Source organism: Accipiter gentilis, chromosome 3 (genome assembly GCF_929443795.1).
Source record: "Accipiter gentilis chromosome 3, bAccGen1.1, whole genome shotgun sequence".
NCBI lineage: Eukaryota > Metazoa > Chordata > Aves > Accipitriformes > Accipitridae > Astur > Astur gentilis.
In genome coordinates, this window is record NC_064882.1 from 48,936,448 (window position 1) to 48,959,243 (window position 22,796).

At 64.6% G+C, this 22,796-nt stretch overlaps 2 protein-coding genes across 6 annotated transcripts in view; one reads left to right on the forward strand and one right to left on the reverse strand.

Moving 5' to 3' along the window:
• Positions 1 to 19,888, forward strand: part of LOC126052025 (dedicator of cytokinesis protein 2-like) — an 82,356-nt gene extending 62,468 nt beyond the window's left edge. The window contains exons 29-53 of one of the 4 annotated variants that reach the window (XM_049832086.1): positions 5,254 to 5,352; positions 5,646 to 5,740; positions 6,274 to 6,352; positions 6,462 to 6,562; positions 6,786 to 6,844; positions 7,673 to 7,821; positions 9,164 to 9,249; positions 9,815 to 9,971; positions 10,270 to 10,310; positions 10,544 to 10,634; positions 10,714 to 10,833; positions 11,423 to 11,512; positions 11,679 to 11,783; positions 13,940 to 14,081; positions 14,267 to 14,348; positions 14,451 to 14,535; positions 14,803 to 14,889; positions 16,228 to 16,404; positions 16,557 to 16,640; positions 16,765 to 16,902; positions 17,212 to 17,297; positions 17,767 to 17,917; positions 18,257 to 18,368; positions 18,941 to 19,074; positions 19,146 to 19,888. In XM_049832086.1, the coding sequence (XP_049688043.1) occupies positions 5,254 to 5,352; positions 5,646 to 5,740; positions 6,274 to 6,352; positions 6,462 to 6,562; positions 6,786 to 6,844; positions 7,673 to 7,821; positions 9,164 to 9,249; positions 9,815 to 9,971; positions 10,270 to 10,310; positions 10,544 to 10,634; positions 10,714 to 10,833; positions 11,423 to 11,512; positions 11,679 to 11,783; positions 13,940 to 14,081; positions 14,267 to 14,348; positions 14,451 to 14,535; positions 14,803 to 14,889; positions 16,228 to 16,404; positions 16,557 to 16,640; positions 16,765 to 16,902; positions 17,212 to 17,297; positions 17,767 to 17,917; positions 18,257 to 18,368; positions 18,941 to 19,074; positions 19,146 to 19,238 (2,643 nt within the window). In that variant the 3' untranslated portion in view covers positions 19,239 to 19,888. Of the gene's footprint in view, positions 1 to 5,253; positions 5,353 to 5,645; positions 5,741 to 6,273; positions 6,353 to 6,461; positions 6,563 to 6,785; positions 6,845 to 7,672; positions 7,822 to 9,163; positions 9,250 to 9,814; positions 9,972 to 10,269; positions 10,311 to 10,543; positions 10,635 to 10,713; positions 10,834 to 11,422; positions 11,513 to 11,678; positions 11,784 to 13,939; positions 14,082 to 14,266; positions 14,349 to 14,450; positions 14,536 to 14,771; positions 14,890 to 16,227; positions 16,405 to 16,556; positions 16,641 to 16,764; positions 16,903 to 17,211; positions 17,298 to 17,766; positions 17,918 to 18,256; positions 18,369 to 18,940; positions 19,075 to 19,145 lie in introns of those variants that run through there. The other 3 variants (XM_049832068.1, XM_049832076.1, XM_049832095.1) reach the window with 3 other exon arrangements.
• Positions 19,889 to 20,162: 274 nt separating this feature from the next.
• Positions 20,163 to 22,784, reverse strand: LOC126052053 (BCL2/adenovirus E1B 19 kDa protein-interacting protein 3-like). 2 transcript variants are annotated; one of them, XM_049832134.1, is made up of 6 exons: positions 22,411 to 22,779; positions 21,584 to 21,716; positions 21,360 to 21,489; positions 21,164 to 21,258; positions 20,900 to 21,049; positions 20,163 to 20,560 (listed from the first exon to the last, which is right to left on the reverse strand). In XM_049832134.1, exons 1-6 carry the CDS (start codon positions 22,499 to 22,501, stop codon positions 20,512 to 20,514), a joined length of 648 nt encoding a protein of 215 aa, XP_049688091.1. In that variant the 5' UTR covers positions 22,502 to 22,779; the 3' UTR covers positions 20,163 to 20,511. The 2 variants fall into 2 exon arrangements, with proteins under 2 accessions (XP_049688091.1, XP_049688101.1); XM_049832144.1 differs by lacking the exon at positions 20,163 to 20,560 and having other exon boundaries at positions 20,899 to 21,021; positions 22,411 to 22,784.
• Positions 22,785 to 22,796: the final 12 nt, after the last annotated feature.

Below are 22,796 nucleotides of genomic sequence, written 5' to 3' on the forward strand. Positions count from 1 at the left end.
CTGAGTCCCGGAGACACCTTGTGTGGCTGCACCGCCGTGGGGAAATGCTTGACGCAGAGAGCCGGCCCGGGGAGCGGGAGGGCTCCGCCGGTGCCCAGCACTGAAGCATGCGGGCTCTGCCGGCACCTCTGACATGGGCTGTTCCTGCAGTGATTACAGGACAAGGGAACTAGGACACAGCCCAAAGACTTTCAGCCACGGGAGACACAGCTCATCTCAAGATCTCCTGCAGCTCCGTGCTTTCCTGCGGAGGAACGTCTCACCTCTTGGAGAATGGCGTTCAGGCACCCATCTGGAGCCAAACCGTCCCAGTGAGCGGAGCCGCCGGCCGGGCTGGGGAGCCCTGACAGACTGGGACTCTGTGTGCTCCTTCGCATGCCAGAAATCATATGAGAAAGACACAAGCTGTCCACAAGCACATTTCTGGAAAAAGCTGGAAAGGCTTGGGTGCCCAGCAGTTCACAGAGGCAACAGCACTGCCCCAGTCGACCCTGCATGTGCCAGTCCAGACTGCTGGGGGCTCGGCCCTGGGCACAGGCAGTGCTGCCCCAACGGCCTCGTCCACCCCCCGCAAGACAGCCCCCTGTCCCACCAGTGCTCACCGGCCACGGTCCTGGCAGCCAGTGTGGGAGACCTCTGCGGCTGCAGCCTCCCAGCATACACAGGGAGAATGTCGTTTCAGAATACAAATTCCTGCCTTTAAGTGGATTTCCAATGCCGTCTAGCAGTCAGTCGCCCCCTTTATCTTTATGCACTTTAGACAACACTGGCTACCGGGGGAATTTAGGAATTAGCAAGTGTCTTTGCTGTGTGCCTCCGTTTTCCGCCCCCCCCCCAAACAGCTAGGATGATACAGACTATCTTTGTAAACATGCAAGACAGACCTTGTCCAAAAGCACTGGTTAGGACTGAAGTAGTATTGTTACTACAGATTGGAATAGAACCACTAATTATTTGTGGCCTCTGGATGCTACCATACTATTAAATAATTATAATAATGGTAACTCATAAAGAAGATAACCTCAGTCTAAAGGAGCTTCTGCATTTAAATCCACTCTGCTGCTCCAAGCACACTGGAAGGACTGAACACTTCCCACAGAGAGGAGACATGCCGGGAAAGGACAGCAGTTGCCAGCCTGAGCCCGGCTCTGCCTGGGAGCCACCTCCCCAGTGGCTCTCCAGCCCCTCTCCTTGGGCAGCACCAGCAAGGAGGGAGCACAGTTGGCAGTCCCCAGCGTCCCCTGCCACCATGGCTGTCCCGGGGGGCTCGCTCCCATGCCCCCCAGGAGGTGAAGAGCGTGGAGACCGTGGGGAGCTGCAAGCTGGCAAGGCGCACTCTGCGCCTCCGAAAGCAGGCAGGCAGCCCAGCTGACACCCGCCGTCCCCATGCAGGCACATGCTAGCAAAGCCCAGGTCCCATCAACTACTCATACGCGTCCACCTTGTGCTCCGAACATAAAAAGGGCTCCATGGAGACCTCTTCTCCAGGCTCCCCCCGCACCTCTGCAAGGAGCCGCAGCTCTAATTGGGTTTTGTGTGTGCTCCCACGGGGAGGAGAAGGTCTGGAGCAGCCCTGAAAGCTGCGCCTTCCAATTTCACAGGGAGCAGCTAAGGCTGCGTCCGGCTCTGCTCCCATCTCAGCAGCTGCCGAAACCCCACCGGCAGACACAAAGGCCTTGAACGCAGAGCACGGCACTGGGAACTGCTAGGAGCAACGTGGGCTGAATCCCTCCAGCGTGAGCAGCATACCCTTGGCCAGCATCAGCGCGGCACGCGGTACAGAAAGTGACATTCCTGGGATCACGCGTGTGCGTGTGTCAACCAAACACAGCCCTGGCTGATGGACGCGTCTCCTAACGAGGGGGAGCAGAGCGCCAGCCAGCCGCGCTGAGCGAGGCAGGCTGCTCCCAGAGCACACCTCCCTCCCCACATCTCCCGCACGGAGCTGCTCGGCAAGCGGAGGCACCACGGGCCGGGGTGGCAGGGCAGGGCAGGCAGAGCGGGCAGCGGGGCTGCAGCACAGGGCCTCCAGACCCCTCGGGGGTGTTTGGCCCCTCCAACACAGCAGCTCTCAGCGCAGAATTATCTCCCTCGGCTGCACGCCACGCCACCGCCTCCAGCATGGCTGTGTCCCCCAGAGACCCCTGCCATGGCAGCCAGGGGCTCGCTCGGTGACGGGTGCCGCCGGCCACCTCGGTGCGGGGTGCCCAGCGTAGGGTACCTGGCGTAGGGTGCTCGATGTGGGGTGCCGCCGGCCACCTCGGTGCGGGGTGCCCAGCGCAAGGTGCTCAGCGCGGGGCACCACCGGCCCCGTGCCTCCCGCACTTCCCCGGGGCAGCTCCTGCCGGGCGGCGGGGCAGACGGGAGGACCCGGGGACTGCCGCGACCCCCGGCAGCACGGGGCGCCGGGGTGGCCGAGGCCGCTCGGGACCGGGCACCGCGCACCGGCGGCGGGGGGGGGGAGAGGCACCGCGGATCTCCCTCCCCCCGCCCGGCTCCTTGCCCCCGGCCCCGCCGGCCACCGCGCATCCCGCCGGCCGCTGCATCCGGCTCCCGGCCGCGGGTGCCCGTACCGGCCCGGCGCCCCCGGGGTCCCCGCACCGCCGCCGAGTCCCGCTTTGGGAGCTCCCCGTACCCCTCCGCCGTTCCCGGCCCCGGGGTCCCCGCCCCGCCCCGCCGCCCCCGGCCGCGGGGCTGCCGCGCCACCCGGGGTACCCGCGCCGCCCGGGGTCCCGGTCCCGGCCCGGGTGCCGCCGCCGCGGCGCTCCCGGCGCGGCGAGCGGGCGCCGCAGGGCCGATGCCCGCAGAGCCGAGCCCGGCCCGGCCGCCGCCGCCCCGCCCCGCTCCGGTCCGGTCCGCCGGTCGGGGCCCCGCTCCCCAGCCCGCCCGGTACCTGGTGCTCGGCGGCGGCGCGGGTCGGGCAGCGGCGGGCGCGGGTCGGCGAGCGCGGGGCACGGCGGGGCGGAGCCGCGCGGGCTCGCCGGTACCGGGGCGGAGCCGGCGGGGGCGGGGCGGGGCGGAGCCGGTGTCGGCGCCGGAGCGGCGGGCGGGCGGGACGCGGTGGTGCCCGGGTGGGGCGCCGCGCCGCGCCCTGGAGCCCCGGTACCCGCAGCCTCTCGGCCGGCTCCGGCCGGGCTCCCCGGGCGGTGCGATGGCTGCACACCCCGAGCTGCGCGTCCGCGGGTGCCCAGCGCTGCTCCGCGGCGTCGGGCAGGCGGGGAGGGCAGAGCTGGCCCGGGCCCGGGCCCGGGACGGCCGAGGCTCTGGGCAGCGTCTGTCCCGGGGCGCGGAGGGGTGTGCAAGCGCCGGGGCCGGGCCGGTGGTCGGGGGCGGGCACGCGGTGGGGCACAGCCGCCGTCCCCCAGCCCAGCAGCACCGCTGGGCTCGGGAGCGGCTGCACGGCGGCGGGGAAGGCCCACGCCCGCCCCGGGGCTGGGGACGCGGCGGCGGGCAGCGCGGCCGTGGGCACCAGGCAGGGCTGCAGGAGCCGTGCCACAGCAGCGGGCAGGGGCTGCGACGGGTCCCCGAGCTGGGGAGCAGCAGGCTGGAGTCCAGAATCCCCCCGGAGAACACAGACCCTCTTCTCCAGCTTTTAGCCTGTCCTGCCTGCAGCCCTGCCATGTGCCGGGTGTCCCAGCTGTGCTGCGGCCGTGCTGGGGCTGCAGCAGCTGGTGTGGCGGGTCCGGGAGGTGCTGGGCGGTGGGACTGTGGCTTGGCCGGGGACCCCTCATGTCTGTGACCACCCAGTGGGTTTGAGGGCCACATGCTGCACTGGCCTATTGCTGGGTCCGTTTCCCATGCGCATGCCATCCACAGGACAAACCACATCCGTATGTGTAGCAGCGCCTGGCTGTGTGACTCCCAGTAATGTAATTTAAATGTAAATACAGCTTCCCTTGAAGGTGTAGCAGGCGGTGCAAGGAGTTCACCTGAATCTAATTCCAGCAGCCACCAGAACAGCTGTTTCCAGATGACTGAACTAATCTCGTCAAATCCCCAGAACACACTGGCTTGTTGCAAAAGTTTCCTCCCGTTGCCTTCCTGCCTTGCCCCAGGTTCCTCATGGCGCTGTGCTGGCGGCACAGTGCTTCTCTCTGCAGTGATGGTGGGTGATGTGCGCTCCTGGCTGGTACGTGAGAAATGGCCCCTCAGGAACCTTGGCGAAGCTTCCTCCTGCTCTGCCCCGGTGAGGAGTGTGGCTGCACAGCCAGGCTCTGTAAGTGGGGAAGGCAACCCCAGCTCCCACCATGGGGTCTCTCTTGAGACCAGGACTCCATGGCATCGCACATGCAGACACTTAGGGAACACAGGTGGATTTGTGGCACTTTACCTGCTTTCTCAGCACTTAGTGCTTGCTCCCTTGCAGGCAGGGCGTCCCCTGCTCCCCAGCTGAGTCCTGGGAGCAGACCACGCTGCATCGTGAGGAGGGACTCGCCTCTAGCTTTGCATGCAAGTTGTACTCACTGGGACTCATGCAGGCAGCCAGCGACCTGGGTGTCTCTGCAGGATCTCTGTAGTGTGCCTGCATGGCCTCCCTGTGTGCAGGTGCAGCTGGTCCTGCTGCGTGCCAGCGTTCAGCAGGGAAGCCTCAGGTCTGTGGCTTCACTTTGGTGCTAAAAGGACTGGGAGATGTTGAGGTTTTATTCATTTGCTTCTCACAAGATAATTCCCTGCAAACCTGCCCTCGCCTTGGACGGCAGCCAGGGCTGGCTGTGGGCATGGTGCTTCCTTGCAGCAATCCCCTGCCGCGTGTTGCAGCCCTTCCCTAGGAACTCCCCCAGCCCCGCTGCCAGGGCTTATCTTGCAACAGAGCCGTGAGCACCCAGAACAGGAGTGGAGTTAATGGCTCAATTTGGGACCCTTCATTAGAGGCAGTCTAGATGCATCAGCCTCCACAAAGAAGCTGCTTGCCATTTTCAAAATACACTTACATCCACATATTGCTTTAAGTTACCTTAAAAATTACAGATGTATGCTACAGCAAATATGCTATATAGTTATGTCTGCATCCTCCCCAGCATCACCACAGGGTGAGGAGAGGAAGGGCTGGCTGCAGGAGCCAGGGCTGAGTGGGGCAGCAGGAGAGGTCTGCAGAGCAGAGGAGTGGCAGGCGGAGGGCGAGGGGCCCCCGGGGCAGTTGGGGCTCTGGGGTACGGACCAGCTGGAGGAACACGGGCAGATGCGTGGCCCCTCAGGGCCCCAGTGCACCCTGTGGTGCCAGCTGTGGGGCCCTGACCAGCCCCTCTCCTCCAGAGTCACTACGTGGCCTGCATGGCTGCCATCCTGAGCCAGATGGACAAGGACCACTACAGCTCCTACATCAAGGCATTCCCCTCCCGGCCCGAGCTGATGGTGAGTGCTGCCCCATACAGCAAGACCCAGGCCCTCCATCAGTAGTAGCACCTCCCTGCCTCTCCATCCCGCATCTCGGCTGGGGCATCCCACCAGTCCCAGTGCCTTGCCTGCACCTGGCACTGGTGCCACCTGCTCTGGACACCGGCACAGCCCACATCCCCGCTCCACAGAGGCGAAGCTCTTGCTGGCAGGTGGCGAGGGCCGCTCCCAGCCCCGGTGCTCAGCACAGCATCACCCCGGGAGGGCACTGTGGTCGAGCTCAGCTCCTGACATCTCCTCCTCCCTGGCAGGACTTCCTCATGGAGATCTTCATCCTCTTCAAGGACCTGATTGGCAAGACGGTGTACCCCTCTGACTGGATGGTGATGAACATGGTGCAAAACCGGTGAGGACGCCTGGGCAGATGTTGGGGCTGGATGTGAGAACCTGGGGGTAATTGCTGGGGCTGGCTCAAGGCAGCTCCAGACACTACCTGCTCTTGTCCTGGGGCAGTCCAGCCCCATCTGGGAGCCAGGTGGCAGAGCTGCTCTCGGCAGCCCCATCGGTGTGCTTGGGGGGCTCCCGGGATGCAGCAGAAAGCTGATGCCAGACACTCCATCCGTCCCACCCTGGGTGTCTGTGCACGGCAGGGATGCTGGGCGTGCAGGACTGGTGCACCCAGGCAGCACTCGGCCACACCACAGTGGGTGGAAAGGACCAGCTGGAGCGTGGATGTGGTCAGGAGCACACTGCGAGTCCCAGTCCCAGGGCACTGTGAGGCCTGGCCCCTGCCAGACCCCCACCATCGCTCCTCACCTTGCCATTGCTGGGAGCCGCCAGCCCAGCTCTCCCCTCGCTGCCGTTTGCCCCTGCCTGTGGGCGGTGGGCCAGCAGCATGGCTGCCCTCCACTCAGTGCCCTGCGGCTGCTCACCCCACAGGGAGTTCCTGCATGCCATCAACCAGTTTGCCACGACGCTGACACAGATGTTCCTGAGCAACAGCAGCTTCGAGCTGCAGGTGAGCTGGGGCTGCCTGTGCCCTGCGGGGGCCGGGGAGGGGACCCAGCCTGGCCCTCGGTGCTACCTGCCCCCCCAGCCTGGCATTCATCCCCATGTTTTCTCTGCAGCTTTGGAACAACTATTTCCACCTGGCCGTGGCTTTCCTCACTCAGGACTCCCTGCAGCTGGAGAACTTCTCCCAGGCCAAGCGCAACAGCATCCTGGCCAAGTGAGTCAGCCTTGCCCTCGCTGGACACCCCCTGTCCTGGCTGCCTGCAGGCAGCACCTCAGGGCTGAGCTCTGCAGCTCGGCTTCAGGTTCCTTCCCCAGCCTGCTGCCATGCTGTGGGGTCAGGGATTCTGGGATGAGCTGGTTGGGCTGTGCTTGCACCCCTGGCCTGGATGCTGTGCCCCGGACTGCAGAGCGATGCTAACCAACACCTGTCCTGGCAGGTACGGGGACATGAGAGCCACGATTGGAGCTTCCATTCGGGACATGTGGTACAACCTAGGTGAGCTGCAGTGTGGCCAGCAACACGGAGGCTTGGCGAGTCTTTGCACGCTGGCATTCATCAGCACTGTCCCCAAAATGGGTGCTGGGGAGCGGGATTTTGCTGGTTTGGGTCATGGGAGCCTGCAGGCATGAGCAGGGTGTATGAGCCTGCAGGCGTGCAAGCTGTGGGATGCTATGGGATGTGGGATGTGCAAATCTGTAGGTGTGCAAGCCCACAGGCGCTGTGACCAGTCGTGAGGTTGCACTCCCTGCAGCAGCCTCCCCTCTCTGGGCTGGTGTCTGCCTGCAGCCCTGCCTTCTCATTCCCCAATCCTGGGTGCTCCTGCCTTGCCTTGTTTTCCCTGTATGGTGCGGGTCATGCTGCCAGCAGCATCCCAGGGCTATCCAGGCAGGCAGGGAGGATGTAGCATCTTGGGTCTCTGCCCCATGCCCCAGCAGAGAGCAGGGAGCTGCAGGGAGTGTGTGGGGCAACCTGCAGTGCAGCAGTGGAGCAGTGACGGGTGCCTGCAGGCTCCTTCGTGGGTTGTTCACATGTGCCAGGGCCTCCAGGACACCAGCACAGCCCCAGCTGATGCTCCTATAGCTGAGTGTTTGCCATGCTGTCCTGGCCATACAGCATTACCTGCCTGCCAGCATGGCTGTCCTGGAGGATTGCTCCAGCTGTGCCGCAGCTGCCTACCCCAGGCGTGCAGAGGTCTTGCTGGGACCATGCCCTCCTCTTCCATGCGTTGCTGCCCGTTTGCAGCCACGGGGCCCCAGGCCAGGGCTGGCCCTGGGGAGCAGGCTGCAGAAGCCTCAGCCCCCCAGCCTTCCCTGCTCTCCTTAGGCCATCACAAGATCGAGTTCATCCCGGGCATGGTGGGCCCCATCCTGGAGATGACGCTTGTGCCGGAGCTGGAGCTGCGCAAATCCACCATCCCCATCTTCTTTGACATGATGCTCTGCGAGTACCAGCTGACCAAGAGCTTCAGCCGGGTGAGCGCCCAGGGCTGCAGCTGGGCTGTGGCAGGAGGCCAGTGCAGCTGGATCCCGCTCCTCACCCGGGCTGCACTGTCCCTTTCGGGGTGGGTAGAGGTGATGCTTAGCCTCCCCTCTCTCATCCTGGGATGTGGGGCTGCGGGAGGGAGGGACAAGAGACAGGGATGGACAAGCGACAGGGACAAGGGAGCCGGCTGGGTGATGCAGAGGATTTCCCAGGGACAAGCAGGGACAAGTCAGGCGTCACCCACTCAGCCCGTTCCGGCACTGCCTGGAAACAAGAACAAAGTGGGAGGGAGGTCTGCATAAGCCTCTGCATTTCCACTTGTCTTCCCCTCGTTGCTGTGAGTTTTCTCCATGCAAAAGCCTTTTCCAGTTTTTGATTAGGTGGCATTTGTCTCTTCTGAGCTGGAAGCCTTTCCCCCTGTTGGGGTGTCCCGTGGGAGGAGAGGGGCTGGGACAGCCCTCGGAGCCACGGGTGATGCAGGTCCTGCTGCAGCCCCTTCCCCAGCCCCTTGCTCGCACGTGGGCAGCCACAGGGGAGCTGCGCTGGAGGAGCACAGCTGTGGGCACAGCTGGGCTTGGAGGACCTGAGGTCTTCGCAGGCAATGCCCCCAAACTGTCGCAGCACAGGGGCTCTGCAGCTCAGGAGCCAGCCATGGCAGTGCCCCTGGCCCAGGGGGAGAAGGACCCCCGAATGTGGGATATGCAGACCCTGGAGGGACCCAGCGTGGACCAGCAATTAGATGTCTGGTCCAGGCCTCCCTTATCCCATACCATGCTCGTGCAGGATCCCCCAGGCTTTTGGGTCCATTGGTTGCAGCTGGAGCGCAAACCCCATGGACCTGAAGGCTAAGCATCAGCTGGGAGACGGGGGGCTGCAGGCAGGCACAGCTCTGCCACCCCCGGCAGGGAAGGCAGTGGCTTTAAGGGGCACAGGGCACTGCCCAGAGACCCCCGGGATCAGCTGAGCCCGGGCTGCTGGGGGATGGCAAAGAGGCTAGCGCAGGAGTGGGACGGGAACTGGGAAGCAAGTCAGGGACCCAGAGAGCAGGATGGGGCCCAGTCTGTGCTGGGGCAGCGCGGGGACCCATCAGCACCAGGGAGCATTATGGCCTGGGAGGGAGGACAGGACCCCTCTGTGCTGGGCAGTCCTGGGGAAGGGGCTGCAGCAGCCAAGCCTGGGGGCTGTTCGGGGGCCTGAGCTGGCTCCAGCTCCCACAGCCCCTCCTGTCCCAGTGCTGCGGCCCATGTCCCGGGGGGGCTGCAGTTGCGGCAGCCTGGGCCCATGCTCAGCCCACCCTCGGCTCCTCGGCTGCACTCACGCACGTCTCTGCAGTTTGAGGATGAGATCCTGCGCAAGCTGGACAGCGAGGTGGAGGGCGGCCGGGGAGATGAGCAGTACAAGCAGCTTTTTGAGAGCATGTGAGTGTGCAGTGACATTCCCGCAACCTTCTCTCCAGGGCACGACCCTTTGCTGTCTACCATCCTCCTGCCCCAGCTGAATCTCGGCCATCCCGCACCTCCTCACGCTGTGCTCTGACCCAGAGCATGCCTCTCGGTGGGAGCGGGACCTGAGAGGAGGAAGGCTGCTTCCTGAGCAGCATCATGCGCCCCTTGCACACCACCGCTGCCCCAGCCAGCCTGCTCCTGCCTGCCCCAGGAAATTACCCCTGCCCTGCCCCAGGAATTACCCCTGCCCTGCCCTGGTTTTCCTCCTGCCCCGTGGTGCCCATCACAGATTTGTGTGCAGGGTGGGTGGAGCTGTCAGGTCTCTTCCCCATCCCTCATGTGTCTGGTAGGTATTAGCATGGGGCTTGCTCTGTTTTGCTGCAGACCAGGTGTGGCTTTTTGTTCCTTTTTTTGGGGAGGGGAGGCGGCTGGCACCCCCCGCAACTCTCTGCACCTCAGGGGAGCTGAGCCGGGGCAGTGGTGGGACCGTTGCAGAGCTGAGCGTGCAATGAGACCCGTGACCTCCTCTCCTCCCCAGCCTGCTTAGCTGCTGCCGGAGACACCCTGAGCTGGCCAAGCCTGGGGAGAACTTTGTCGCTCTGGTGACCGGGCTCCTGGAGCGGCTTCTCGACTACCGGGCTGTTATGAATGATGAGAACAAAACCTACAGCATGAGCTGCACCGTCAACCTCCTGGTGGGCACCTGCCCCATGCCCCCAGCTCCCCGGGGCGAGCAGGGCTCAGCCCCACGTCCCTCCAGGTCCCCCCGGGGCTGTGGTGCCCCTGGCACAGCAGAGATGGGGTGCACACAGTGCCAGACCCGGATTCCCCTGGGAGATTCTTGCTGGTGGGCACTGGGCAGCTCCCCGCTGCAAGGGCAGCCCAGTCCCTGCATGGGGAGGGTGACCCAGAGCAAGGCACAGGAGCCGGGGGGGGCTGCACTATGTGCCCTCTCCTGGGGCCACTCAGACAACCTCATCTGTTCTTCCCCAGAACTTCTACAAGGAGATCGACCGCCAGGCCATGTACATCAGGTGAGGGGTCTCCCCGGGGAGACCGGCATCACCTTGGGGTGAGGGGTCCCAGGGCCCCGAGCTTCCCCCGCCACTCTGATCCCAGGCACATGGGATGGGGATGGCAGAGTGGCCGGAGGGGCAGGGTGCTGGGGGCTCTGCCCCCCCACCCAGCTGGCAGCGGGGGGCGATGCCCCATTAGGGGAGCAGGGGCCGGACCCTGAGCCGCGCCGGCCATCGTGCCCCGCTCCCAGGTACCTGTACAAGCTGAAGGATTTGCACGTCAGCTACGAGAACTACACAGAGGGAGCCTACACCCTGCTGCTGCACGCCCGGCTCCTCAAGGTGGGGCACGGGGGGGGCTGTGCGGAACGTGGGGGGCCAAAGGGGCTTGGTGTGACAGGCTGCCTCTGCCTCTGCGCAGTGGTCGGACGAGGCGAACACAGCCCCCATGCAGGGCTTGCACAGCCCCAGCCTGCACACCCAACGCCAGCTGAAGGAGGCTCTCTACAACCAGATCATTGACTACTTCGACCAGGGCAAGGTGAGCATGGCCGTGCGCCCTGGCAGCCCCCCTCAGCCCACCCAGCCAGCAGGAGCCAGGCAGTCTCATGGCACGCCCGGCTCCCCAGCCATCGCTGCCTCTTGCTCCGAGCCCCCAGCCTCAGCACAGCCCACCCACCCTCCCCGCTGCTGTGGTGGGGCTGCCCTGCGGTGAGCCTGGGCTGGACGGTTCACCCCACAGCTACCCAGCTGCCGCAGCTGTCCTTTCCCCCATCTCATCCCATCCCATTCCATACTGTCCCATCGTGTCCTTTCCCATCCCGTCCCAGCCCAGCCTCAGCCCCCAGCCCCTCGTACTGCCTGGGGGCCAGCAGCTGGGACACTACAGGAGAGGGGCTTGCCTGGGCTGGGGGGCTCAGGTGCCGGAGATGGTGGGAAGCCAAGTCCTGCTGCTGTTCCCCAGCACCCAGCCAGACCACCAGCCCACATGGGGAGAGCCTTCCCCTCCTCACTGTGGAGCAGGGGTGCGGGTGCTTCTGCAGACGGGGCTGGTCTCTTCTGGAAGCCCCCCAGTTTGCCCCAGCTTACCCCACACCACGGGGCCCCTGCCCTGGCCTCATCTTCTGCAGATGTGGGAGGAGGCCATCCACATCTGCAAGGAGCTGGCAGAGCAGTATGAGAGTGAAGTCTTTGACTACGAAATGCTGAGTGACATCCTGGTGAGTGCCCAGCCGGGCTGGGGGGGGGGGGCGGGGGGCGGGGGCTGCTGGCAGAGCAGGCTGGGGCATCATGAACCATGGGGAGGGACAGGGGGTCTGCAGGGCTCCCGTCCCATGGCAGGGCCCCATCCATCCCATCCGCACTCCCACCCATCTTCGCCTGCAGCAGCGGGAAGCCAAGTTCTACGAGAAGATCCTGAAGGTCCTGCGGCCCAGCCCGGACTACTTCGCCGTGGGCTACTACGGGCAAGGATTCCCCACCTTCCTCCGGGTAAGCAGCTCCCGGCTGCCCCGAGGCCAGCGCCATGCCAGCAGCCGGCATGCTGCACCTGCCCGGGACAGCACCCAGGCCAAACCTTGCAGCTGCGGCCGTCTCGGGGTGGCATCCCGTGAGCCGAGCCGTGGTGGTGACCCCAATCCCTAGGGCTGGGACCCCTCACCAGGGTGGTGGTGACAACTGGGTCCCCAGGGCTGAGTGCTCCGGCCAGGCTATCCCCAACTGGGAGAACCAGAGGAGGTCTGGCAGCATGTGGAGTCCCTGCCTGCTGGGACATGGGTGTCCCCAGGGACGGGGCGAGCAGGGCAGAGTGGGGAGCTCGGTGCGTGCTGGCAGCCAGCCTGGCCCCGGCTTGCTGTGGGGTGCAGCACGGGGTCTGCAAGGCCAGGCTGTTCAGGCATGCTGCTTTTGGGACAGGGATTTGCAAGGGTTAGAACAGGAGCTTGGCCACAGGTGAAAAGCACTAAAGAGGGAAGCCGCAGCCCCAGCAGCAGTTGAGGAGCCACCACCCCTCCAGATTCCTGTTACCTTCTCGGGAAACTCCTGGGAGCACCGGCGGAGCGGTGGCTCCAGTGGTGCCCCTCCAGCCCTCAGCCCGTGCTCCGGTGGCAGGGAAGGTCGTGCGTGCAGTGGATCCCCCAGCCCTGCCTCCTCCTAGTTCACTAGAAGGAACTAATGAAATGTCGCACATTAGCAGCTCTCGCTTCAGGTGTGCTGCCAGTTCTGCCCGGGCCACGTGCCAGCTGGGCAGCAGGCATGACCGCGGCCCCAAGGTGCCATCCAGCTCCACCAGCACCTGGGGAGGATGCTCCTCTCCCCCACGCATGCCATGCGCTCTGCCCCTAAGGCAGCAGCTCGTCCCGTTGAGCCTCCTCCAAGGACAAGTGGCGCGGCTGGGCAGGCTCCGCCCTGAAGCTCTTCTCCTCCATGCCCCTGCCCACAGGCGCCCGGCCATGCCTGCGCTCTTCTGGCATGGGTGGTGCCAGGTCCGGGCGGGTTTGACTTTGCTGGTGGGCACCCTCCCCGAGCTCTGTTCCCAGAGGTGCTCAGCGCTCGCCTCCGTGCCTGCCACCTCCGTCCCTGCTCGCTGGAAGGTGTTGGCAACTGTCAAGTGAAACCAGCAGCTTCACTCTAGCAATGCTGGGGTTATGGTCCCTATTTACAAACAGCTGGAGACAGACTTATGGAAGAAAAGCAAGGCATGGAAGGTCATGGTTCTCTGTAACACAAAATGAAGGGGCTCCTGGACTGTGACCTTGGCGCACAGACACATTGTATCTCTGGCAGGCTGTCCCATGATGAGGCAGGATCTGCTCAATCCCTGGTGTGTGGCTGTACCTGTGCTGTTTCATGATTGTGGTGCACAGATAGGTGTGTCTGCACTATGTTGTATCTGGGCTGCAGAGGGAGATATGTGTTGTATCTTACTCGTAGTGCAGAGATGGGACTGGCTAACTGTGCTATTTAGGAACAGATTCAGGTACCTCTGGGGTCACTGTGGGAGCCCCACTGACCCTCTCCCTGTCCCTGCAGGGCAGTGCTGTAGGCAGGGGCTTGCTCAGCACCTCTCCCTTTTCCTGTGCTAGCAAACAGGTTCCTGGCATCCACCCGTGAGGGCAGGGCTCATCTTTCTGGATGAAAGCAAAAGTGTTTCACCCCCATTCACTCCTACTACATTCCTTAGGTTTTTATTCCACTCAGACATAAGTTGGCATGCTTGGGGGGCTTCTTCCATCCAAAGTGTTCGTCCTTATTTTCCTACCCTGCTCTCATGGCCACAGCGAGGGTGGCATCATTTTCAGAGAGGTCACATGGGTTTCAAGGACTCCTTGCTATCTCCCGGGTGGGTTTCTGTATCCACTGACTGCAGACCCTGGTTGCTGTGTGCCCAGCTAAAGAGCTTCACTCCAGACCCCTGGCTGCCCAAGCCAGCCCACCCTTTAACTCCTTTTTCTTGCAGTTGCTGGGTTTGGGGAAATATTTTTTTTGAGAGGGGGGGTCTCCCGCTTGGCTAAGGACCCAGCCTTGTCAGCACCTGCACCCCTAAAGCACCGGGGCTTGATGCAGCTGAAGCATGGGGCCGAGGGCTCGCTGGCCCCACTCCACAGCCGCAGCATGCTGGGATGGGCTGCCACCTTCCTTCCCCACAGAACAAGATCTTCATTTACCGGGGCAAGGAGTACGAGCGTCGTGAGGACTTCGAGATGCGGCTGCTGAGCCCCTTCCCCAATGCCGAGAAACTGAAGAGCACGTCTCCACCTGGCGAGGACATCACCAGCTCCCCCGGCCAGTGTATCCTCCGAGTGTGGGGATGGGACTGGGAGGGCAGCAAATTCCCTGTGCCGTCGCCCCCCACGTGGGTCCCGCAGCACCTCCCCACATACCCCTGGGGCTCTCCCCCTCTGGGCCCTGGGGTTCCTCTCCCCCGCAGCCCCCGTCCCCCGCGGTGTGCACCTGTGGCTCCTTCACTCCCACAGATATCCAGTGTTTCACTGTGCAGCCAGTGGAGGAAGCCAAGGTCCGGTTCAAGGACCGGAGCATCCCGGAGCAGATCACTAAGTGAGTGCCCCAGCATGGACAGGGTGTACCTGCTCTGCTCCGTGTGGGAGGGGATGCAACAGGGGGACCTCTTTCATGCTCTGCCCCTTCCCTCCCCTGCAGTTTCTATAAAGCCAACCATGTCCAGAAGTTCAGCTACTCGCGGCCCTTCAAGAAAGGCCCAAAGGACCCAGATAATGAATTTGCAGTGAGTGCTGGTGGGGGCTGCTGGGACCCCCAGGTGGGCAGGATGGGGAGAGCGGGGGGGGGGGGGGGGGGGGGGCCCTGTGAGCCAGGTGTCCAGGGGAAGAGAGATATAGGAGAGACAGGGGGTCCCCCAGTCCCGGGATGGGGAAGGTGGTGGTCCCATGCCCATGGGAAGGGGAGGTGGGAGCCCCCTGCCCCACGGGGCAGCCAGGGGTGTCCCAGGGTGATGGAGAGCAGGGTGGCAGGATGACTGCTGCCCTCCCCCCAGACCATGTGGATCGAGCGGACAACCTTCGTAACAGCCTACCCCCTGCCCGGCATCCTGCGCTGGTTTGCGGTGACCTCCACCACCACGGTGAGGAGGGGGGGTGGGGGGACCGGGGCCCTCCCAGGGCATCCCTTCCCCAAGCAGCATCATAAACCCCAAATCCAGGTGGGCACGCTGCCCCGAGCCCCCTCCAGGCTTGCCAAGCTCAAGCAGCTCCAGCTAGGCTGCAGGGAGCACGTCCTGCCTGGTGCCCCGTCCAAGCCCCTGCTCTGGTCCCTGCACCCCATCAGGCTCTGCTCTCAGTGCAAATCCAATCCAGCCCACGCAGTGCTCGAGTCCCCAAGCCCCATGACTCCCAGCTCGCTCCCATGCCCCTGTGGTTCCTCAGATGCGTGGCCAGGGCAGTGCCTGCGGCAGAGTGGACCCAGCTCCCACGTGTGCTCTCCGCCTGCAGAGTGGGGTGTGAGCATGACCCCTTTCCCTCTGCAAGCACAGAGCCCAGCTACCACCCCTGCTGAGCAGCAGGGCTAACCCCCCACTTTTGGCATCACCTTGCACCCCACTGTCCCAGCTCCAGGGCTGATCTTGGGCCAGTGCTATGTGGGAACGCTGTCCCAGGCCATGTCCCCAGGCCACGGGGAAGGGTTTCTCTGCTGACACTGGGCACAGAGACCCTCCGGCACTCAGGGCACCGACAGCCTCTGGCAGCTGGTGCCGCTAGCATCAATCCGGTGACAGGGACTGGTTTGTGTGGATCATCCACTGGGATGCACATCTCTGTGGGAAGCAGGAGACAAACCACATGCAGGGAGCAGCAGAGGCGCTGGAGGAGTTTCAGCAGACCGCTGCTACTTCTGCAACTGCTGACGATGGCTCCACGCGTGGGTTTTATGCCTCTGTCAGAGGGAGGTGATTGGCCAAAGCCCAGGGTGTTTCAGGTGCTGCAGCAATGAAGACACGTGAAATGCCCTAGCTGGGCTGTTACAGGACAGCTATGCTGCAGCACACAGGGACCGTATGGCTGCACAAGTGCTGCGACACATGCGTGTCTGCTGTGGGGCTTGAGCTGTGCATGCTGCTGTTGCACAGCTGCCCCCGTCCCGTGACAACATTTACCAGGGTTTCCTATAAGCTCACTGCTGCCACATGTCCATCACCTGGCCTGCAGCCTCTCTTGCCTCCAGGACTAACCCTGCCAGCAGCCGGTGCTCAGAACCAGGGACCAGCACGTCCAGTGCTTCCGCAGTGAGCCCCTGGCTCAGCCCCAGGCAGCTGGTGCCAGGGGTCTGAGGGGCTGTGTGTGGGGAGATGTGCAACCCTGGGGCCTCCCTCCTGCAGGGCCAGGGAGAGACCACCCTGCCAGACCTAACCAGGCAGGTTGCTGGGTCAGCTGGCTGCTGACCTTCCCTCCCTCCCTGGGCACAGACCATCATCTCCCCCCTGGAAAACGCCATCGAGACCATGATGAAAACAAATGAGAAAATTATGAGCGAGATCAACCGGCACCAGAATGACCCCAGCCTGCCTGTCAACCCACTCTCCATGCTGCTCAATGGCATCGTAGACCCTGCTGTCATGGGTGGCTTCGCCAAGTACGAGACGGTGAGGACACATGGGTGCTGTGCCTGGTCTGGCACAGGCACTCTCAGGGCTGATGACTGCAGGCACTGGCACTGCTTTGCTCCAGTCCCTGCCTGCGGGGGGGGGGGGGGGGGCAGCGGACAGCAGGACTGAGAGGGGGGGGGTCGTTGCAGGCCTTTTTCCAGGAGTCCTACCTGCAGGAGCATCCTGAGGACGAGGGGAACATCGAGAAGCTGAAGGACCTCATTGCCTGGCAGGTACAGCCTGCAGCATCCCTCCAGTGGCTGGAGGGGACAGCTGCCCTGTTGTCCCAAGTGCCCAGCATCCCTGTCCCTGGGGAGCCCCACAAACCCAGGCAGACCCATCCCTGTTCTTCCACAGACCCCACTGCTGGCAGAGGGGATCCGGATCCACGGACGGAAGGTGACGGAGGACCTGCGGCCCTTCCATGAGCGCATGGAGCAGTGCTTCGTGCAGCTGCGGGCAAAGGTGGAAAGCCAGTATGGGGTGCGGGAGATGGTGAGTGCCAGGGTGGTGAGCATGGTGTAGGCACACCTGTGGGATGCCACTGGACAAGCTAGTGCAGGTCCGAGGCAGCAGGAAACAGCTGCCACAGCAACAGGGTGAGGGGCACTGTGCATGGGGAACCTTGGGGTTGATGCCTGCCCTGGGTGGGGGAGGACAGCACTGCTGTGGGGTGGCTGGTACTGGCACAAAACCAGGACCGGGCAGAGGGCACTGCTGGCTCTGGCTGAGCCAAGTGAAGGAGAGTGGAGGCTCTGCACTCTCATCCCTCCTGGCTCTCCCTCAGGCTCCCTGTGCTCTCAGGTCTGCTTTGAGGAGCGGCGGAGTGGACGACCTCGGTCCATGGCCTGGGGATCCGACTGGGAGCGCCTGAGCCATGCTGGAGACAGGCAAGTGCTGTGGTGGAGAGCACTGGCTCCAAGCCACCCCCGTCTCACTGCCCTCACCCCTTCTCACTGGCCCTGCACCACTGAGCCATCCTCACTCTCCTCCACCCCAGACACTTCTCTCCCACCTCCCCAGCCCACTGCCCCCCCCTGGCTTCCCTTTATGCAAAGTCACATCTCAGGGGTCCATCCTGCCATGCCACCATGGTGGCCCTGTCCCCGTGGGGGGGCATGGAGCAGAGACACCCCATGTGCAACTCCCAGGCTCACCTGGACACTGCTGTCACCTGAGATATCCACGTGTGTCTTGCCGGCTTGTCCCCCATAAGCACCCACTGCCGAGCTCTGCTGGAGATGGTGTCTCGCTGAGGGAGGCCACTCCTGGCCATGGGCCGGCCAGCCCATGGCGTAGCCCTGCTCCCCATTCCCGCTGCTGCCCACCTGCCCCTCACCAGACACAGTTGCTCCACAGCACGGAGGCACCCCTGACCCCAAAGCCTGCCCCTCGCACCACCGAGAGCGAGGACCGCAGGAACGAGCGCAAGGAAAACCGCTCCAGCACCTTCTTTGGGTACCGGCGACAGGACCTGCGTCAGTCCATCTCGGAGCTGCCAGAGCCCAAGGTGATGCTTAGCACAGCCCTGGTACATCCCCTCCTCCCCAGGGCCCCACTTGTGCTCCCCCGGGTGTCCTGCTGCACCCAGAGCCCCTGGCCCAGCCAGCAGCACCAGGTCCCGGCCCAGACGGGACCCCTGGAGGGGCTAGTGGCAGCCCTTGCTGCAGGGCTGATGGCAGGGAGGGCAGGAGTAGAGTCTGGTGCGGCACAAGGCTGGAGACCCAGGGCTGCGGGCAGGGTGCTGGGGAGCATCGCACGCCACCAGGGGCTCCCGCATTCCTAGGGCTGCAGCTCCTGTGATGCAGCCTGGCTTCCCGAGGTGCTGAATCTCCCCTCTGCACCCCAGGACGAGAAGCGGAGGCTATCCTGCAACATGAGTGAGAGCAGCCTGGGCAGCTCCGACGGGAAACGGCCCCCGCCAAGCCGAGACACTGCTGGTGCTCAGCCCAGCACTGCAGGTACTCCCCCACCACAGCTGGCAGCTTGGGGCACCTTCCCAGCCCCGCTCCCCACCCCTGGCATGGCTGGAGGGGGGCATCTTCCCTGCAAGCCCAAGCAGCATCCAGCCCTTGTCTCCACAAGAAGGGCTGTGCCCCCACCCCAGCAGTGCAGGTACCTGCACCCCCAGTTCTGCACCCCAGCACAGGCACCCTCACCCCCTTGCCCCATCCCCACAATGGTGCAGGCACATCCCGCAGTGGGAACCAGGCAGGGAGCACTCGATACCAAAGCACAGGCAGATGCCACATGGCTCACATGTCCCCCACCAAACACTCCCCACGGAGCTGCCGGTCTTCGATCCTGGATCTCGTGCTGCTAGGTCTCAGTGCCGAGAGCAGGTCCCAGCAGGAGCCAGCCTCCCCCTCCCCACTGGGCTCATGCCCCATGCCACCCCCAGCCCCTCTGCCCAGGGCCATCATGCTCCCACAGGCAGGAGAGCTGGCCCTGGCAGCCCAGGGCACAACCGATGGGCCCCATAGGCCCCCCCAGGCTGGATGATCTGCCCAGCCTACCTCCCTTGCCTGCACAGGGCCGTCCCTGTCTCCCACTGGCTTCGGCGGCCGTGTGAAGAGTGCCAGCAAGGTCCCACCGCTGCCCCGCAAGATCAGCCCCACGGTGTACGAGACGTTCCTGGAGCACAGCGATGCTGCAACCGGAGGGAAGGTACTGCCTGGCCCAGGCCCCCAGCCCCCACTACCCCCCGCCCCCATGGTAACCGCCATCTCTGCTCGCAGGCATCCACACTGCCGACAGCAGATGGAAATAAAGGGCTGAAGTCGCCGCCGCCGCCTCCGCCGCCAAAGTCCAAGCGAGTGTCACAGCTCTGACCCGTGCCCGCTCGCAGCCATCCCTGCCCATGGGATGGAAAAGCCCGTGGTGCCCCTGCTCCCAGCTGGTTGCTGGACAAACGGCCCTGCTTGATCCTCGCGTGCTGGACCACCCCTAGCCCCCCTCTCTCGCAGTATTTACACCAGAAGCTTCCTGCTGAGGTGAAGCAGTTACACACCAGCCTGTGCCAGGACATCTCTCCCACGCAGAGCTCTGCTGAGCTCCCACCCCTGCAGCCCCTCCAGCGGTGCGACCACACCGCGCTGAAGAGGACTTTCCTCCCTCCACCCTGAACTGCCCATGGACCACGCCACATGCAGGGCAACAAGCAAACTCTCTGCCATCATGTGCTGAGCTCTTCCCTCCCCTCCAGCTCTCCATGCCAGAGGCAGCTCCTGTCCCTCGGCCGCCCACCCCATCCTGCAGCACTGGGACAAACACTTCTGGCTCAGGCACTGTGACTGCAGAGGAGTGGGCCTGGGCAGCACCGTGCTTTGCAGTACCAGTTTTCCTGGCAGTACCTGGTTTTGCAGCCCTGCCTCCACCAGGCTGGTGCTGCTGCCTCAGTCAGCCACGCTGGGCTCCAGCCCCTGCCTCCCTGCTGCAGCAGGCCATGGCCACAGCCAACTAATAAAGGGCTAACGCATCAGCCGGGCACCTTGAACTGGGGCTGAAAACCCTGTACGAGCCCCAGTGCTCAACCCTACTCATGCACAGCCAAACCAGGGGCCCTTCCACAGCCAGGCACCACCCCAGCACTGTGCTCCAGCACCCCAAAAAGCAGGGACTCCTCACCCTCCTGCAGCCTGGAGCCCCCCGCAGCAGGGAAAGCCCATGGGAACCCAATGCTGCTGGGGAACATGCTTGCCCTCCCCTGGCCGGGCTGTGCTGGGTCTGGCGCGGTGACTGCCAGCACACGGCTCTGCCTCCCGAGCTGGCACAGGGCTGTTTATTTGCACATGGTGTTGCAGGCTCAGGAGTCATATTTACAGTCTTGTGTTAAAGAGGAGGAACCTGGACCCATAACCAAGGGACAGGGAGGACAGGGGCTGCCTGCAGGTGGGAGCTGCCATCAGTGGGTTCCTGTCTACGTGGGAGAGTAGGATCAGCTCCTTAGGCTGGGGCTAAAGAAGGGACAAGGGAAGATGGCACCTCGTGCCACAAACATGAAGTCTGGGAGCAGCTGGGCTACGCTGGTGCCTGGGCTCCCTCCGCACGCTGAGTGGAAGAGCAGGGCGGTGGAATCACCCATCTTTCACTGAGCCCAGCTCTTCACAGTGGATTTGCTGAGGAGGCTGCCAGCCGCTTCCCAATGTAGATCCTGGATTGGAGAGAGCAACTGTAAGGCACCCCCACAGGGACAGCCTGCTGGGCCTCAGCAAGACAGTAGTGAGGGGAGAGGGCAGCAGCCATGGAGAAAACTGTGGCTACTGGGAGAAGCAGTGCAGAACAGCACCCAAGGATGACCACTCCAAATCCAGGAGCGTTCCCCCCAGCTTGCCATGGGGACAGCCCCCTGGGTCAGGGCAGCCAGAGGCTCCCTGGACAGCCCCTGACTGCACAAACACCCAGCAGTGCAGGGCTCACCCTGCCTGCACCCAAGGGGTCTGTTCTGGCCAAGGGTACTCAAAAGCACAGGTCAGGCCCATTGTAAACTCACCCCAGTCCCAGGGTCAGCACGTGGCTGAGCAGCAGCGAGGGGATGAAGAGCAGCAGCAGCTCTGAACTGAAAAGTCTCTTCTTTCTCCCCACAGCACCTCCCTGCAGGCTCCACAGCACCGGCTGCGGGGAGCACACAAAGGCAAACTCCCTGGGAAAAAGGCACGGTTAAAGGGGGCACGAGGGCAGAGCACAGCAGTAGGGCACAGGGACAGCAGGACAGGGTGCCAAGGCAGACAGCAGGGGCAGGGGATGAGGGTCTTACTTTGGAGACAGATGCTGAGGGTGGTGGGCACAGGCCCAGCTGAGGGATGCTGGCAGGCGTCGCTCCCTCCGCTCGGCTTCCTCTGGCACATCCCGCTAGAAGGAGTGGTAAGGCAGGTAAGACTAGGGGCATGGCCAGCGCAGCCCACAGAGGGCACGGCATGGCACAGCACAGCACTGGGGACCAGCAACCTTACCTGCCGGGGGTGGGGGCAGCCCAGCTGGGGCTGGCTGCGGGGAGGGAGCAGCTCACTCTCCCCACGCTGCTCGCTCACCTGGCCGGCTCCATCATCTTCCCGGGCTGAGGAGCCCAGCGCAAGCAGGGCACTGCAAACATAACCCCCCTCAGTCACCAAGCCTGCCCCGGCCCCCCGACACCCACTCTGGCCAGGCAGGACTCCAGGTGCCACTTGGGACTCACCCATCACCGCTCTCTGTCTCCAGCTGGGCCTCCAGCAGCATCCGCTCCACGTCGGCATGGCAGGAGAAGAACCGCGAGGGCGCGGGCTCGGGCTCCAGGCACCCTTGGCCACACCGCAGCTCCACCCAGGAGCCTGGGGGGGCTGTCAGCCCAGCACCCGCCTGGCCCCCACGCTGCCCACCCGCTCTGCCCTGGGCCCACGCCATCCCATCTGGGACCCCTCCCCAAGTGCATCCTGCACCACTGCCCAGGCACCACAGGAGCAGCAAGTGCAGTCTCTGACCCGAGACGTCCTGTGCACCCCTATCTGCCCAGGGCTACTCCTCGGCGTGCCCTCCTCCCCCGGGACCCCCCCGTCTGCCTCTGCCCCAGCCACCGTGGCGCATGTCAGCCCGCCTGTCCAAGACCCCCGTTGATCCACACCCACCCAGTGCACACCGCCCCGCCCAGGACGCCTGCTCTGGCTCCCCACTGACTTGCCCCCTCTCCCCGGTGCACGACAGCCCTCCCCTCCCCTCCCGGGACCCCTGCTGACCTAGACCTCCCCACGTGCATGCCAGCCCCCCCCCGGGATCCCGCTGACCCAGTGTGTGTCCCCGGTGCACGCCGGCCCCCCCGGGACCCCACTGACCCAGCCCCCCCCCCCTCCCCCCCGTTCAGGCCGGCCCACCCGGGACCCCGCTGACCTAGTCGTCCCCCCCCCGGTGCACGCCAGCCCCCCCGGGACCCCGCTGACCCAGCCCCCCCCCCAGTTCAGGCCGGCCCACCCGGGACCCCGCTGACCCAGACCCCCCCGGTACACGCCGGCCCCCCGGGACCCCACGGACCGTCGTCGCCGGCGCACGCCATGGCCCCGCGGGTGCAGCCGCGCTCAGCCCCCGCCGCTCTGCCAGTCACGTGACGCCCGCGAGCCCCCATGTAAATAAAACCACCGGCACCGGGAGCCCGTGTCTTAAAAGGGCACCGGCTCCGACCTCGGGGTCCCGCGCGGTCCGCACCCGGGCGGCAGCGCCTGCGGCGGCCGGACCCCCGCAGGGTTCGCCGCCAGCACCGCCCCGAGGGCGCGGCCGCCGGCCGGGGCTCGCCCGGCAGCGGAGGCGCCGGCCCCGCCGCGTTGCCCCTTTAAGCGGCGCCTACGTGCGGTGAGCGAGCGGGCGGCGGCCGCGGCGCGTGCGGACCCGCACGGAGCCGGCCTGGCCCCGCCCCCCACCCG

Excerpts from the sequence above, each read along its gene's own strand:
- LOC126052053 (XM_049832134.1), bottom strand. The coding sequence starts at position 22,501 with ATGGGGGCTCGCGGGCGTCACGTGACTGGCAGAGCGGCGGGGGCTGAG. Across the intron at positions 21,490-21,583 it reads GAGACAGAGAGCGGTGATGG|TGCCCTGCTTGCGCTGGGCT; the intron begins GTGAGTCCCAAG and ends TTATGTTTGCAG. Across the intron at positions 21,259-21,359 it reads GCTGCCCCCACCCCCGGCAG|CGGGATGTGCCAGAGGAAGC; the intron begins GTAAGGTTGCTG and ends CACTCCTTCTAG.